Source organism: Diplotaxodon limnothrissa, linkage group LG20 (assembly GCF_057381915.1).
Source record: "Diplotaxodon limnothrissa isolate DT_005_m linkage group LG20, D_limnothrissa_male_GT1.1, whole genome shotgun sequence".
Lineage (NCBI taxonomy): Eukaryota > Metazoa > Chordata > Actinopteri > Cichliformes > Cichlidae > Diplotaxodon > Diplotaxodon limnothrissa.
This window is the reverse complement of record NC_140615.1, coordinates 33880904-33897033: the sequence shown is the minus strand read 5'-3', so window position 1 is coordinate 33897033 and position 16130 is coordinate 33880904. Positions and strand designations below refer to the sequence as shown.

General features: G+C 41.0%; 1 protein-coding gene across 1 annotated transcript in view; it reads right to left on the bottom strand.

Moving 5' to 3' along the window:
- The window catches only part of magi3a (membrane associated guanylate kinase, WW and PDZ domain containing 3a), a 107726-nt gene that overhangs the window by 4130 nt on the left and 87466 nt on the right, over positions 1–16130 (bottom strand). Inside the window, exons 7-17 of the mRNA XM_085345209.1 lie at positions 15635–15692; positions 13722–13828; positions 9787–9996; positions 7677–8297; positions 5854–5885; positions 4890–5154; positions 4076–4170; positions 3655–3847; positions 2314–2529; positions 1600–1785; positions 1380–1473 (exon numbers count right to left, since the gene is read on the bottom strand). Coding sequence (XP_085201335.1) covers positions 1380–1473; positions 1600–1785; positions 2314–2529; positions 3655–3847; positions 4076–4170; positions 4890–5154; positions 5854–5885; positions 7677–8297; positions 9787–9996; positions 13722–13828; positions 15635–15692 — 2077 coding nt within the window. The remainder of the gene's footprint in view (positions 1–1379; positions 1474–1599; positions 1786–2313; positions 2530–3654; positions 3848–4075; positions 4171–4889; positions 5155–5853; positions 5886–7676; positions 8298–9786; positions 9997–13721; positions 13829–15634; positions 15693–16130) is intronic.

The window sequence follows — 16130 nt, the reverse complement described above, 5'->3', positions numbered from 1 at the left end:
GTATAACCCAGGTAAACTAGACGAGTATTAGCTGTTTGCTAATCCACTGGCATTTATAAAGGCCAATAAATGAATACTAAAAAGAAAAGAAGAAACACCCTTTAACCATCGTATGAGTGTTGACATCGCAAGTCTATCAGAGGGCACTCTGGCAACCAACATGCTTGAAATGCCACAAACACAACTGATCCAAGCAAACTGGGCAGAGCATAAACGAGTAAATAAATAACGTAACAAATATCAGGGGAATCTGTTTATGCCTCAAGTGTCTGAAAGGAAAAAAGAATCGATCGAAAATATATCAGAATATCAGGATTTTAAATCACTAAAAATCACACACACATATACACGGACACACTAAAATATCAACATTGGCCTCAAAAATCGAATTCTAATGAAAACCCATAAAATGCATGTGTTCGGTGCTCTCGTACATACATGCCTGTACCACCAGCTTATTCAAATGTAATATTAGTAACAATGTTTTTATGCATATCCCATTTTAAATATAGAATCAGAGAGCAAAAACAAAAAAAGGAGAAAAGGAGTCTAATTCTGTTCCCTCTCTGCTGTGTCCAGTGTGAGATCCACACATTACTCCTCCTTCATTACAGCAGCATGAGCCTCTTTTTGTTGGCGTCATTATGCAACACACAGAGAAATGTAAATTCTTCAAAGAACCATGTTGCTTTTACATTTCAGTGATAGATAAGGGGGCATACTTTAATGCTTCGCAGAGCTCATTACAATGCCTTTGTGAGAACTTCGCTGTGCTGACGCACTATATAAAGAGCGTAGGAATTCTTACCAGCTCTAGCTTTCAGAAGAGTTTGCACACTTTATGCCACCAAGCTGAGAGTTTCAGCTCATATCTGAGCCTAGTGTGACCCAAGGCATGTTGGTGATTAAGCGGAGAGGAAGAGGCTGAGGACTGGACAGGGGGCTAAATGTGGAGAATATGAATGCATGCTGATGGACAGTGAGCGGACGTGGGCAAGAAATGATGGTGGCAAATTTCTGTGGCAGTGGGATTAAAAAGTCTGACACAGGTGGCCTTGTTTAAAAAGAAAGATCAAAGGGGAAGCAAGACTCCCTATTAATCTGTCTCTTTTCCTTTGCTTCACCATCCAAAGGGTGACCACAGGGGGATTTTCTGTCTTTTTGGATAACGAGGAGTGTGTGAGGCACAAGAGATAGTAATGGGCCACATTGCAGCACAAAACCGAAGGCGCTTTGAGAGGATTGGGGCTAATTTATGGTTCAAGTGGCAGAACCTGTATTAGATTGTCTCCAGTGGACTTAGTATTTCAAAGGGGAATACTGGCAAGCCTGTGTGGATGCTCAAGCTTGTGTGGGAGTATGCGTGTATAATCGTTTACCTGTCTTGGTAGCTGGGAGGCTGTTGGCCTACAGCTCTGTGTTGTGCCGAAGGGCTCTGCTTGGCTGAATTTGTTCCAGACGGAGGAGCGCTGTCTGTAAAAGTAAAAGTGTGCCAAGATTCCTCATGATCTTATTCCCGGAAAATGCAGTTAAAAAACAAAGCAAACAATGACAAAAGAACAGCGCAGCAACACTGTGACTTGGTCTGTGTCAACTCACCATCTTCAGGCACAACAGTAAGAGTGACAATGTTTCCAGCATCCTTGATGAGTTGAACAATATCGTTGTGTGAAAGCTCCATGATGGAGCGGCCGTTGACAGCAGAAATACGGTCTCCCACTTTCATTTGACCTATACGGTCTGTAGGGCTGCCTTCAATAATACGACCAATTTTGTGAGGTATAACTGGAAGAGAGCAAATCAGAGAAATGACAGTCTGCAGTGTGGGATGTTTATGCAACTCTATGAGCCCAACATTTAGAGACCAAATTTTAAGTAAGAACACATAATGCCTTTATGTGATGTCCTGCACATCATGTAAAAGCATTACGCACATGCTAACATATCAGTTTATGACTTATGTTACACTCAGTCTTAGTTGAGCACATACCCAATAAGCTCTTTACAGAGAATAGCTAAGATTAACAATTTGTGCCATCAGCTTTGGAAGTATTTGAATATTAACAGTATGAAAATAGCATTTCTTATCTGAAAAGGGAATTTATTGTTTGCGATTATTTCAGGACAATCCTTTCAAAAATGACTTTAACGCTTCCCTCCCTACATGTTCTCCACTAGCATAACTAAATGTCAATAAGTAACAGATTTTGCTGGAAATGTGTTTGATGTTTAAAAGATTTTGTTGTTCCAAAAAGTAAAAACACAATATAGGATTTCATTTTTAAGGATTTATTGATTTTATTTATTTCTAACCTCCAGGTGGGGGCTTGTTCTTTGACGTGAGGATGACAAAGCCAAAGCCTTCGTTGTCTTTGCGCTGCAGAGTAACATCAAAGCGCTCAGGACGGGTAGGCTGAGCAGGCTGGATGATGCTTGGTGCTTCAGTACGAGGCATCTTGGGAGAGCTGTTGACCAAAGCAGATGCAACCTGCTGGGGCTGCTGGTTGTTGTCATCTTCTCCTCCACCATCTTTAAAACAAAAACAAAAACAAAAAAACGGTACAAAAATATTAAAACACAAATGCTTAGCATTGTAGCAAATTTGGACTTCATTTCTAGGACTGATTAAAAAAGATGCAATATATTAACATTTCAGAATGATTCTACCAACACACGTTAAGTATGAGCAGTCTGATTTAGTTAACATAAATTTAAACCAATAACAATTACTTGACAAAATCTTTCTGATTTGCTCTTGCAGAGATCCTTCTGTAAATAATGCAGAAGCAGGGGCTTTATCAAAGAAGCCTTTCTGCAGCATGTCTTACCCACATTAAATGAAAGACCGTCAGCTCTACAGTTGAGATAAAAGGCCTTTCCAATTTGTTATTCATAAGACAAGCTAAGCAACCTCCATCTCTCTTCATTGTATGTTTGTTTTGCTGAGTCTCTGTTTTGCAAGCCAGCATCAGTGAATCGCTTTCTAAGCCCCCTGCTTTGAAAGCATAAACCCTCACATGATTGATGCTTAATTTTTTGCAATGTGATCAAGCTGTTGTTGTGATACATCAAATCTGTAGTAATTTCAAAAAGTGCTTGTTCTATTCATGGAATGGCTATCGGTGGGGTAAACCAGCCAGGATGCAGCAGGGTATGTGCAGTTAAAAAAAAAGAAAAAAAGAAAAAAGAAAGAAGAGTCAGCATTTTTTCCATCCTTTGAGATTTAACTCTACCAGCTGATCTAATCTTCAGTGCTTTTCACACAACTGCAATCATCCTTGACAGATAAACAGAGAGCAAATAATCTTCTTTTCTTGTTTCCACTTTATGCCCATTTTGATTCAAGATGAAACCTGGAATTCACCTCCCATGATTAAAATAAATTAACCGTCCTTAAAATTCCATCTTTTTCCTTTCAGGAAAATTACAGCATAGAGTAGCATCTTAAAAAGTCCATTTTTGACAAACTTCATTTCAGTCAGAGAAAATCTACCACAACGAATTTAAAGGATTAATGGAAAAAAAATCCAGATCAAAGCTTTCCCTCAAAGGTTCTCCTCTAGCATACCTATATAAGCCAAAGGAGTGAGCAAGAAGCCACGCTTTCTGTGCCCTCAGAGGAATGCGGAGCTGATTATTCAGAAGCAGACCAACCTGTGTATGCTAGTTTCCTGCGGACTGTAAGCATGACTTGGCCATTACGAGCAGCATTGGTCATCAGCTCCAGCACTTGTTTGTGGGATTTGCCCTTGACTGGCACGCCATCTATACAAAGTAGCTCATCCCCTGCCCGCAAGCGCCCGTCCTTCTCAGCTGCACCGAGTGGCACAATGGCACCAATATATACCTGCGGAAGTAAGATGGTGTAAGAGACATAGCTAAATATACCGATCTGAGGGAGATTCATGACACAGACTGGCTGGTATTTTCATAATACCATTCCCAGAGATGGGAAAAGAAACTTTCAGTTAATATTAAATCAACAGAATTCAGCTTCAATTTGGTGTCAGTCTGCTGCTCTTATGACTGAGGGTCTCCAACAGTACTTTTAAATGGATGCTGGCCTCCGACTTACTGGCTGATCTGGTCCCTCGCCCCCAAGGACTCTAAAGCCAAAGCCTGATTCCTGATTCCTTTTGATGAATACATCCAGGTCCTTTGTATTGGGAGCTGCACAGAGAAAAGAAAATATAATTGGTAAAAACTGATGAAAAATATTCATTAACTGCAAGAATGAAATCTCTCATGACCATCAGGAAAACACCTAGATACTTGACATGGGCAACAACACACCTATACATAAGAAAAACGCATGCTGACCACAAGGCAATCTGAGATTAAGCAATCTAAACTAGGTCAGCTGTTTTTGGAAACTCTAGAGCAATATTTTCCCTCTTGCCGAGCCAGAGATGACACTGCTAGCGATGTTAATGAGATGATGTTGTCAGACGCTAACAGGAGGTGGCAGAATCTTTTTGTCTGTGTTTGTGGTCTATAAGTAATTCATGTGGTGCATGTGCACAGATTTGATTCAAAAATGTTTTGACTGTATTATTTTGATTGCAGTATTTCGTTGTGACATAGGAGTAAGACGTTTGCGTCTTTTTGTGTCGTATTTGGCTTCTGTGTCCCCGAAATTCAGTAACAAGTGTGTTAGCATTTGCAAAAGACTGTAAGCTGGTTTTAGAATTGCACATCTGAGGATTTGATTTCTTTGTGTAATAATGAAACACAAAGTAGCAATTTGAATCAGCATTGACACCGGTAACTTGTTAATTTCACTAATCCAAAAAATACGTTAAAAAACATGAATGAATTAAATAAATCTTTGCATCTGTAGTAAAGTTTACTACTGTAAACTGTGTAAGTATAAGTACTCTTGTACTTACGCTTGCTGTCTAGAATGGCCTTGGACTTGAGGTAGAGCTCAGATGCATCTGGTTTGGGTGAAGCTGAGCGCAGGGTGCTGGAGGAGAACGTTGATGCATTGGGGGATGCCTCAGGCTGACTTAGGGTCTCTGTGCTGCTGATCATCTCCTGCCTCTGCTGCTGCATCGTGGGCTGAGGGAACGGATGGACCATTTGTTGGGGCACCGAATGAGGTGCCTGGTGTGAAGTAGGCTGGGCTACTCCGTGAGACATGGGACCTGTGCACTGCAACATAGAGACAAGCAATGTGATATACAAGATGGTAAAGCACGAGCTCATTATAAGGCAATCATCCATTAAACTAATGGATTATATATTACATATTTTTTGCCAATGTGTTCAGCATCATTGTATTATGTCTGCAGGTTATTTAATAAAAGGTATTCTATACTATAGCAATGATTTATGTCTAAAGTAGGAAGGTAGCTAATGGAGGGAAAAAAATCATTAAAGCTTGTCCAGAGTGACAAACTACTCCACCAGCATAAAATGAAAGAAAATAAAATAGTACATCCATACAGATCTAAATAATTATGCATTGAACAAATAAAACAGTATGAGTAAGCCTGTCGGTGCCCCAACACTCTCTATTTTAAGAGTGCATCATGGAGGAGTAGCAGAGGAACAAGCTGTTGAACATGGCATATCATCTTAAACACCCATACACAGAGGGATGCTAAGTTGCCGTTTGCCAGAAGCCAGCATATTTACCCACATGCAGTTCCAGAAATAACAGCCTGGCTAATGTGGGCTCCTTGAATGATGCTTCTAACAGCAGCTACTACAGCACGCACACGTTTACACGCTGGGGCTTGCGGGTAACCAAGACAAAAGTTTTCTGGTTTAATAATTCATCAGCAGTTTTAGCAGCAGAGTCTATTTTTTTCATCATACAAAATGGATTTGAACTGACAGAAAACTTACTGGTTTCAGTGACTTCACTGGAGACGTCTGACCTGTGAGCAGAGAGACAGAAGTGGGAATTAAAGTGACGTCATTAACAACACAACAGCAAACATCTGCTTACATCAGATTAAATTATTTAAGGACGAGTTGCATTTTGCATTTTCTTCACTCTACTACAGATTTGAACTTTTGGCCTGAAGTGGTTGAATGTCAAGACTAAACCCTCTCTCGGTTCTTATACAGAATCTGCACCTTCTTCTCCACCGACTCACACAGTGAACTTGCTCATAGGTTTCAGATTTAGCTTTTGTTTTTGTTCTCTCTGACATGGTCATGGTCACAGAGCAGAATGTGAACCAGAGTGTAAGTAAACCAGTAGGGGGCAGTAGACTCCAGTTGCATGAACGGTTTATGGGATGAGAGACAGATGACCTTAAGCCATGGGAAAACATGCATTTCTGTGGTTTAAACCTGCCAGCTGTTAGCTACATTACTAGAGCAGCATAAACACTGAAGCTTTTCAAATTTGAATTTTCATCAAATCAATTTATCACAAAGACAATTACTGGCATCGATTTAATAAAAAAACATTTAGTTCCCCCACCCCCCCATTTCCAATATTATGTAAAAATTCACTGGCAATATCTCCATTTTCACAATCTCTGATCATATCATATCTCAGATACTGAGTTCAGAACACAACCCATGGGGAAGGGCACTTTGTCTCATTTCCAGATTTAAATCCAGTATAGGGAGCAAGGCCAAATAATTTCCTGTTTCATTTCTCACTGCTCTGCTGTCATTAGAAGGTAGTTCTAGCCCCCGGCTGGGAGTAAAGCCTACCCTAATCCCAGTCCATGGGTGACCTGAGGGAAGCCCTGCGGCACTACTCCTTTTAGTCCTGGAAAGCTATGATCTGCTTTTTTTTAAACATTAACACACAAATCCTCCATATGCACTGCAATTAAAAAATGCATATCAGGCTGGCACAGCAGCATACACACAAACTACAACCCCCTGGAGCTCAACGTAGACCCCAGCTGTGCACATCTGATATGTGGGTGCAACACTGATCTCTTGAATCTAGGCTACTGCACTGCAGTAAAGGCATAAAGGAACAAGCCCTTCAAATCTGTGAAAGCATGAAGTAAGAAGAAGGGCAATCATTATTCACTGTGCTCCATCACTCCTACCTCCCCTCTCACTTTCTCTCCAGGCAGCAAGTGAATCACCAAAACTGCCATCTATTTGCACCTTCCTAGCATAGCTCATCATGTGACTAAGCATGACTTCCTCCCTGTTTGGGAAAGTGCATGGTGGATGATGCAGAGCTGGTGTAGACCAGAGCGTGAAATTGCTTTATTTAACATTGGGAGAGTCTGTGTATTCAAGCAACACCTACTGAACACCACAATGCGTGCTGTTATTTTTAAATTAAAACATTGTGCATTACATTAAATCTCACCTCTTCTACAGTTGAAATCTCTTTGACAATGTCTCACTTTCTCGCAGGAAATTATTTACAAATGGAAGCAGACTGTTCACCAGACTGTTACGCTCTGTGTTTTCTTTTGGCCAAAAGAAAGTAAAGAAATAGAACAGGTGGCGTAAAGGTGAGTGAGGATTAAAGTAACTTCAGAAACGTGGCTCTAAATAGCACTAACGCCTGTATTTTGTCTAAACAGCAGATTAATATAGACATCAGCGATGTCACAACATACGTACTGTAAACTCACCACCTGTGATATCCTTCTATAATGTCAGTGTTGCAGGCTTACCTGCAGCAGAAGTGTACAATAGTACAATAGCAGCAAAGTGAACTTTCATCATTGCTGACTCACCTCCTCTAAGCACCAGCACGTTGACCTCACTGCCCACAGGCAGGTCTTTGAGGATGTCGACCACCTGCGAGTGGCTCAAAGTTTGGACATTCTGTCTGTTGATCTCCTTGATAACATCACCCTTCAACAAGCCGCGGCACCACTGGGCGTCCAGGATCATCTTTACCTTTTGTCCCAGGGGGCAATCCGCTATAGCAAAGCCAAAACCTCCCGGGCCTTTCACCAAGGGCACACTCACCAGCTCCGGCTGTAATAGAGTAGGGTCAGGCCCTTCTTGATTAAGGGCATGTGGAAGGTGGTGGTGTTGATGGGAATGAGGATGGTGGTGGCGTCCTCCGTTGGTTATAGGTGGCACTGATGCAGTCTGCCGAGAAAGGGTTGCTCCATCGTTGACAGCATAATTGAGGTCTTGTGGTGTCGAAGGGGAAGGAGAAGTGTCCTTAGAGGCACTGAGGTTGCTCGATGCCTCCTCACTATTGCTGGTGTCCTCTGGCAGAGGGTAGCCCCGACACAGGACCATGTCCACATACTGATTGACTGGGATAGACTGGAACATCTGCACGACATCAGCATGAGTCTTTCCCAGCACGCATGTCCCATTAATGTCCACAATTACGTCACCTAAAGAAGAACAAAAAGCTTTTACACGTTTGTGACATGAAAAAAATTGGACAAAATTTAAATTTCTGTATTCATCACCATGCCAAAGGAAATTTTGAAAAGTACTATTACAACAATACACCAATAAAAAGACATGGGGATAAGCGCAATTATGCAATTGGATTACATAAGTAGACTCCTATATCTTAAAAAATTCAAACATGTTAATGGGGGAGGAGGGAGTGTGCGAGAGAGAAAAATAAAACGAGGTCATTGACGTGTTTTCTTTTTCCTCCTTTTATCTCCATGTACTGTAAAGGATAGACTCTAATCACCCCTGGCCTGCCCCAGATATAGGTCTGGATAAGCAGCTGAATTGCTGAACTAGCTAGGTGGCTAGATGCCCAGAGGTGGATTGCCCACCCACACAATCGATACTTTACCAAAGAAAAAACAAAGGCTACGTTTTCACTCTCGTGAGTGAGCTTCATATTCCAGTTTGTTGCTTGTTCAGACCAACTACATGTCGCTCATACGATTAGTTCAACAGCTACATATTCAAAAAGCTAAGCGAAATATATTTTCTCACAAAGTTCAAACACTCAACCTTTAGCATAAATAAATGCCGTAGGCCAATACTCAGAAATGAAAAAAAAAAACCTACTTGAAGATGTTACAGTCTACTGCTTGCAATTAAAACCCAATGAAATTAATTACATTCATCTTTTGTTATAGTCAATTACCCTCCTTCTCAAGGGAAATGAAACACTGAAAATAATTATTCTCTTTGCTCCACTAAGTTGATTCTCAGCAGTCGCAATGGCTCGGCAATCAATACTACGGTAATGTGAATCTTAAGGCATTACACAGTAACATACTTCAAATTAATACAGTCACCATGCATGTGATCACAGAACTAGAACATGCAACAATAAAGAACTTACTGTGCCACTTGCAAAACACACTACATGGCAGACTCATATACATCCCCTGTTTTTACATAAGCACACATGTCAACCTGCAGCCATGCTGCCTGAATGCAGGCTAATTACATTTTTAATATACGAGTGCGTATAAAATGTGAGCCTCTACTATAAACTACACACGGGTTTATTGATGACTTCTCTATTTTTCGAGCTGCTCCACTGAACACTGCCTATAAACATTTGTCTTTGCTTGATCAAGCAATGTGATATTCAGAGTGAAGTGCCTGTTCGGTTTTTTGCCTCCGAATGTGTTTATTTGTGTGTACACAAAGGGCACATTAAGCTGTATTATGTACAGAATGTATGCTAATGCCCAGCTTAAGTGTTACTGCGTGAATAAAGATAAATGCCATGCACAGTTACCCGTGTACACGTGAATGTGACACTGGATTTTGTTGACTTTGCTTTTAAACAATTGTATTACCTTGCATCATGGAAACAAATTACAGCAGGGTGGTCTCCAACTGTTAAAACAGCATGCGAACCAGATACTTAAAAAACATTATGTCTGTGGGGAATGTTACCTGAGGCAATCTTCTTGTCATGTGCTGCAGGCCCATCTGGCAGGACGTTTTTGACCTGGAGGAACTCGTCAGGTCGGTCTCCGCCAATAATGGTGAATCCAAAGCCCTGGGGGCTTTTTCTAAGTGCTGTCTTAAGTATGTTGCCCTGCAACTGAGTTGGATCTCGAGTAAACCCCCACATTCCCCTGCCAGGCTCCTCTGCTGTGGAACCTAAAGGAGACGTAGACAGAAGGTAATCATTAATGATCTAATATCACAAGTACGCTCAGTAAAATTATTGCACTAAATGTTTGGGGTGTGAACACATTCTTTACACCATGCTTTCAATTCCACACACAAAAATGTTCGGACAGAACACATGTACAGACAGCAAAAGCTTCAGAAGTGGCTAAATGAACAACTGAAAACTAACATATTTACATTTCAGCTGGGAAAAGGCCTGATTTCTAAAGAATATTAGTTTAAACACATCAAAATAAACAGATTCCAATGTGATTAGTTCATTTAAAATTTTGCCTGGTGTTCTACAGAAGGCAAAAAAGTGTCAAAATTCACTTAATTGCTTCTGTTTACCTGCTGGAAACTGTTTCAGTTTAAAAGTAATTGGATGTCTTTTCATCTTTTAAACTGTAAATGAAGTCACAGTGGCGTCAGTTACACATGAATGCAGCAAGCCTCTGTAGTTCAAAAGTTTGTGAGACGGAATTGTACGTGTATGCGAAAATGAGCCCAGTATAGGAAGAGACACTGAAACGCTTGCTCATAAATTGCCATCTGTCACCATCATAACAATACTCGCACAGTGACAACATGTCTGACAGCACATCACTTACTGCTAGTAATTACATGAACACTAAGAACTCACAGTTTGAGCGCAAACTCCAACAAATCACACGCGCACACACAAACAGAGACACACAACTTGCAAAACCACTGCTCTGTTTACAAAGCCAATAAACACCTAGTTATTGCAAAATGCCTAAAGTTTGCCCAAGTCTCCCCGCAAACAACCAATTCTTTTCACTGCAGTGATAAATCCATCCTGAAACGCACCTGACATTTTCCAGGTAAACTTTTCATTGCAAATTTCCTTTGTGTTGCCTGCAGAATGTGTAAATGGGGCGCTTTTATAGAAGACAGGAACAGAATTATATTAGACAGTGTGTGCGCGCGCGTGTGTGTGTGTAGGTGTGCATTTGTGCAAAAGAGAGCAAGATAAGAGTGATGAGACAGAAAGAGACAGCAAGAAATAGAGTTAGCCTTGACAGAAAGAGAGAAATTTTAACTAAATCCGAGCTTGCCCTTCTCTGTGGTGTGTGCCTATGAGATTGTGAGTTATGTGCTCTGTCCCTGCGTGCTGGGCTTCTACTCTGGCAGTTCCCACACTGATAGATGCTGGGACATCAATCTCATTAGGGAGAGCACAGATAGAAGTCCCCCCTTCCCCTGTCTCCTACACCACTCTCAATGTGTCATGGGATTGTGATTTGCATAATTGCATGGCAATTGGCAGAGGAACATGACCGCTCTGAAAAGACAAAAAAGATTATGCCAAGTATGACTTAGATGACACTGCTGCGTCAGTGCCGGACAAGTACAAGGGATATTCTAACAAATGTCAGTCTATGTTGAGCAAGGATTTGCAAGCAGGTACAAAAACATGAAATTCTCCTGAACAACTTGGGGCACAAGTGTGTAATAAGTATGATTTATGATGGAACTAATCCCTGTCAGATAGCTCCGACATACTGAAACAGTCTTTCTCGCACAATCACCTCGAAGGCAATACTGGCATAACAGTAGTGGAGAGAGACAATCACAAGTGGGATGAAAAGGGAGCTACACACCAAAGCCATGTTTACATGGTCTTGATTAAGCTGTAGGCCACAAAGGGACAGTCAAGTTTCCTTAGGGTGAAGCGATTATATGAAATGTCTGACAGGATTCTCAGCATGATAATTATGGCTGAACATAGGGCGGCGCTTTGCTCTTGTGCTCTGCGGCATTGTCTGGGAGGTCAGGTTAGCCAGCCTTGTCAAAACAGTGTTTAGAAGCCACCTCACGCACGTCCATACACTTGCACAAGACCACTAGCCATTAATTCTCATTAACAAGGGTGGGAATTTGGAGAACAAGCACAGGGGAGGCAGTCGAAGCTGGAGGCGGCGGTACGCAGCAATATCATCCACAAACTGCAGAAAGGCTCAGCTGTGGGAGGTGGGGTCTGCGTGCAACCGACTGAGGCAGACAGTTGTGTCCAAAGGGTGTCTGAAATACAGAGGCTAGTTTGAATACAAATGAGGCCATGCCTTTTGTGTTCACACGCAGAAGAGCATTATAATTCTTGCACATTTTACAACAACCTAGTCTTCTGTCTCTCAGACCTTTATATTTACTGAGAAGAGGGTGATTAGATCATCAAGCAGGAGCATTCCCCACAGGTGGTAAATGATGAGTAGATGACCCAGTGGAAATGCAATTTATGATCGTAAGTCACTTTCAACGGCAGTCACCTCTCTCTCCTTCTCTGTCTCTCTTATTTAACTCCCTCCCTCTGTTCTAAAGAGGGCTTTCAACTACCATGAGTGACTGTGGCAAAAGGATTTCAAAGAGACCTCAGAACCCGCCCTATATCATATCTACTTGTCAAAATGAATTCTGCCGCCCAGTGAAGCACTGTTCCATTATTCAAATTGAATATCATTGCTTCAGAGGCTATGGGCTGTTTATCAGAAACCATAAGTCAAAGACACACTAGTACAAAACATTTTGTTTAATTAAAGATTCATGATTGAATTTCCTGTAAGACAGCCATCAGGTCAATAACTTTTTAGAGGTTTTCTTGCTTCTTCATATGGAATCTGACATGAAAGCTGAATCCAAATCTGACAACTGAAATAGTTGAGTAGTAAAAACTTTTATATGTATGTCCATTACTTATACACGCAAATTTAAATTTCAACATTGGCTTTTCATCTGGCTGCTTCATTACATAATATTTCATCAAGTCTAGATAAGGAAGCCGTTATATGAAACGTTAAATAATCACATATTAGTTCATCTCTCTATGGACATCACACTTGTTTAGTTTCTGAACAAGCTAGGGCACCAATGAAGGACATGCAAAGGTTAAATGTATTTCAGTTTTGGAAATTCTGCAGATCACAATGTCTTCAACAGGGCATTGGGAAAGAATATGCTGCCCTTTTCAGACATGACTGCATATGTTTAGCACCTACTAACATGTATTTTATTGTAAATTTGTCAACAATTTGAATTCATATGAGTCCAATTTAATCAACCCAGGGTGACGAGTTTGGGGAGTGTGACCATCAGAAAATTAGCACCTACCCCCAATTGGGCCATTTTTGCCAATATTTAGGGGTCAAAATCTATTTTAGCCATTTCTGGATTCAACTAACAAATTTTGATCTTAGGGCTGATTTATACATTTGTCATGAGCCCAAATTGGACATGTTTGACTAAAGCTTTTATAGAAGCACGTTGGTTGTAATTAATCCCCAAAATAACTGGATACATTTAAAGTATTATAATACTGACAAAGACAAGACCTGAGTTTTGAGGTAAATGCAACTTTTGCTAATTCAAATCTCAGAATGCAATTTAGACCTATGTGTCTACTATAAAACTCTTCAAGCGTGTGTTTAGTAATGGTAATGACTGGATTTTAATGTTGATCTTGATGAAGGCTACAGGCTGAAATGCAGTGGTCAAGCAGTAAAGTTGTTCTTCATTACAAATGTTGCTGAAACTTCAACTTCTAATGACTGGATTTTCAAAGAAAGTACCCATTTTCCTCCACACTGACAGTTTTCTGTACAAAACGGACAAAATTTGACAATTTGTTCTCAAGCCTTCCTTGTGTATGAACCACTTTAATATGCCTGCGGCTCGAGCGTTGTAGGTGCAGTTACCTGAGGGCGTAGCAGCTTGTGGAGGTGCTGCAATGGGCGTGTCCACACTTGGTTTTCTCTTAGCTTCCATTACTGGATTTTCAAACTGGGTCTTCTGGTTGATGTGGCTGTACAGGGAATATAATATTAAATGAGCAAAAATCAGAATGTTAGATAAAGCTAGAATGTGCATTGAAAATATAAATGTTTTTTTGTTTCGATTGCATACTGTTGATCTATTACTGAGTTTCTCATGTCAGTTGACAGTCCGAGCTGCCAACTGATGGTTCACCGTTTGGTATCGCTGAATAGTGCTTGTCCAAAGAGCAGATACTGTTCTTTGCCTGCCATGCAAACCTGCGATTTGAATACGAGGGCTGTTTGTGACATAACATGTGCTAGGCAGACAGGCTGTCTTTATAATATGTGAGCTGTTCTAAATACATTACGAAAATCTTTAACCTGTCTTTGCCAGAACTGCTGCACATTTAAATGGTTTGAGAGAATATCTAAACCTCATTAATTAAAAATAAATTAACTGTCATGCCCAATGAATTCTGAGAGAATTTACATGGAGGAAATCAGTAGCAATCTTTCATGCTATGGGCCCATATTGTATAGCTGGGATAAACATCTGCTCAATGCCTCATAATGCGAGAATAAAAAGACTTAATGAACAGCAAAATGACAGAAATAAAAATGTGCCCTTTTTCACATTACAGGCACTGAGGTGGTATCGTTCCAGAAGTTTCCTAATATAACCAGGCTTTGCCAATCCAGGATCAGCAGCTATACTTGGGGGACTTAACACGAAACTTAATCTAAAAACAATTAATGATTTGCAGTCACACCTGTGTGCTTAAACATTTCCTGTTACCAAGGGAAATGTCCTTCCACGGTTAGATGGTAATGGAGAGAGGTAGCTCATCTGCATAATAAGCTTTAACGGTTGTAAATCACCATTACAGCACCTTAGGAAGAGAAAATGCATTGATGCTGCACAGTGAATCAGCCACATCCTGAGACACTGACTGTATACGTGTGTGCGCGCGTGTGTGTGTGTGTGCATGGGTACTCTGCACTCTTACTGCGTATGACTCATGCACAGAGATACCCTCGCCATTATGTCTGAAGAGATAAACATTCTATTTCCTTCATTTCTGTCATTTCCTCTTTTGCTCTGTCTCACTTTCTCAATCCTTGATTGCCACGCCTCATGTTTTGTAGACACAGTGAGACTTTGCGTCACGTCGTTGCATTTGGTCGTTCATTCACAATAAAATTTGCCAGACAAAAAAAACACAGAGACAGAAGGGAGAGAGAGAGAGAGCCTCTCAATGACCCTCTTGCATAAACAGGCGCCTATATTTCCCCCCTGCCTGCGGGTCTCTTCCTCTTTGTTCACAGTAATGGCACTAAAATGAAACACTGTGCTCTTGTTTACACTCTCGATCAGAATTGAATCTCACCCTCGTTTCCATCTCAGGGACCTCTAAATCTTCATTGTCTGTTGTCTCCACTGTATTTTCTTTTTCAGATACACAGACAAAGCTGTAGCTCACTTGTTAGTTCCCACAAGGGTGCTTTCAGCAGAATTGTGGGAAACTACTGTTTGCACAATTGCATAATGTACTATTATCACGTGTCCCACAGGTTCCCCTGAGATCCAGCAGCTCAACATGTATATGCTTGGTATTAAGTGATATGGCTTTATGTTGCAGAATATACAAAAATATCTTGAAATAGAAACCATTCTAAATGGGCATTTTAGAGAAGTCAAATATGCAGAAACAGCTTCAGAAAACCTATAAAGGTCGAGAATGATGTCTCTTCAGGAAAGAGACTAAGAGACTCAATATCACCATGCATGCTTATCAACAGGTGTAGATTTCTATGGATCTCCAGGTATAAAAGGAAGAGAGAATTTTACTTACTCTACGTAGTATGTGCCAAATTGTGGATCCTCAATCTTCTCCCAGCCATAGGGCAACTCTGGATGAAAGGGAAAAAAACAGACAGGGAAAAGGCTGACTCAAATCACTTAAGATACTGCTGAGGCACTACATGGACAATTGGACACACTCAATGAAGTGTGGTGTTTTGACTGGCACCATCACAGCATGCTTAGCTACACCTACAGAACAGGAGGCCTTCTTTTATTTGTCACTATGTGTTTAAGACTTGATACACACTATGGAGGAGGAAGGGGAAGACGGGCGGGAGGGGAGGGGGGGACACCGTGTGTTGTTAGAAAGCCTCCCAGGAAAAAATAACAGCCCTTCTTTCCAGTGGTGTGTATGTGTTCAGCATCTCGGGTTTCTGCTGCTGTGTGACAAACACACGCAGCGCAGAGGAGATCTTTACGCAAGAGGAGCCATAGAAAATTGCCTTTTGAGAGATGCTGCACTGATGAGCTCTCTGCATGTGTCC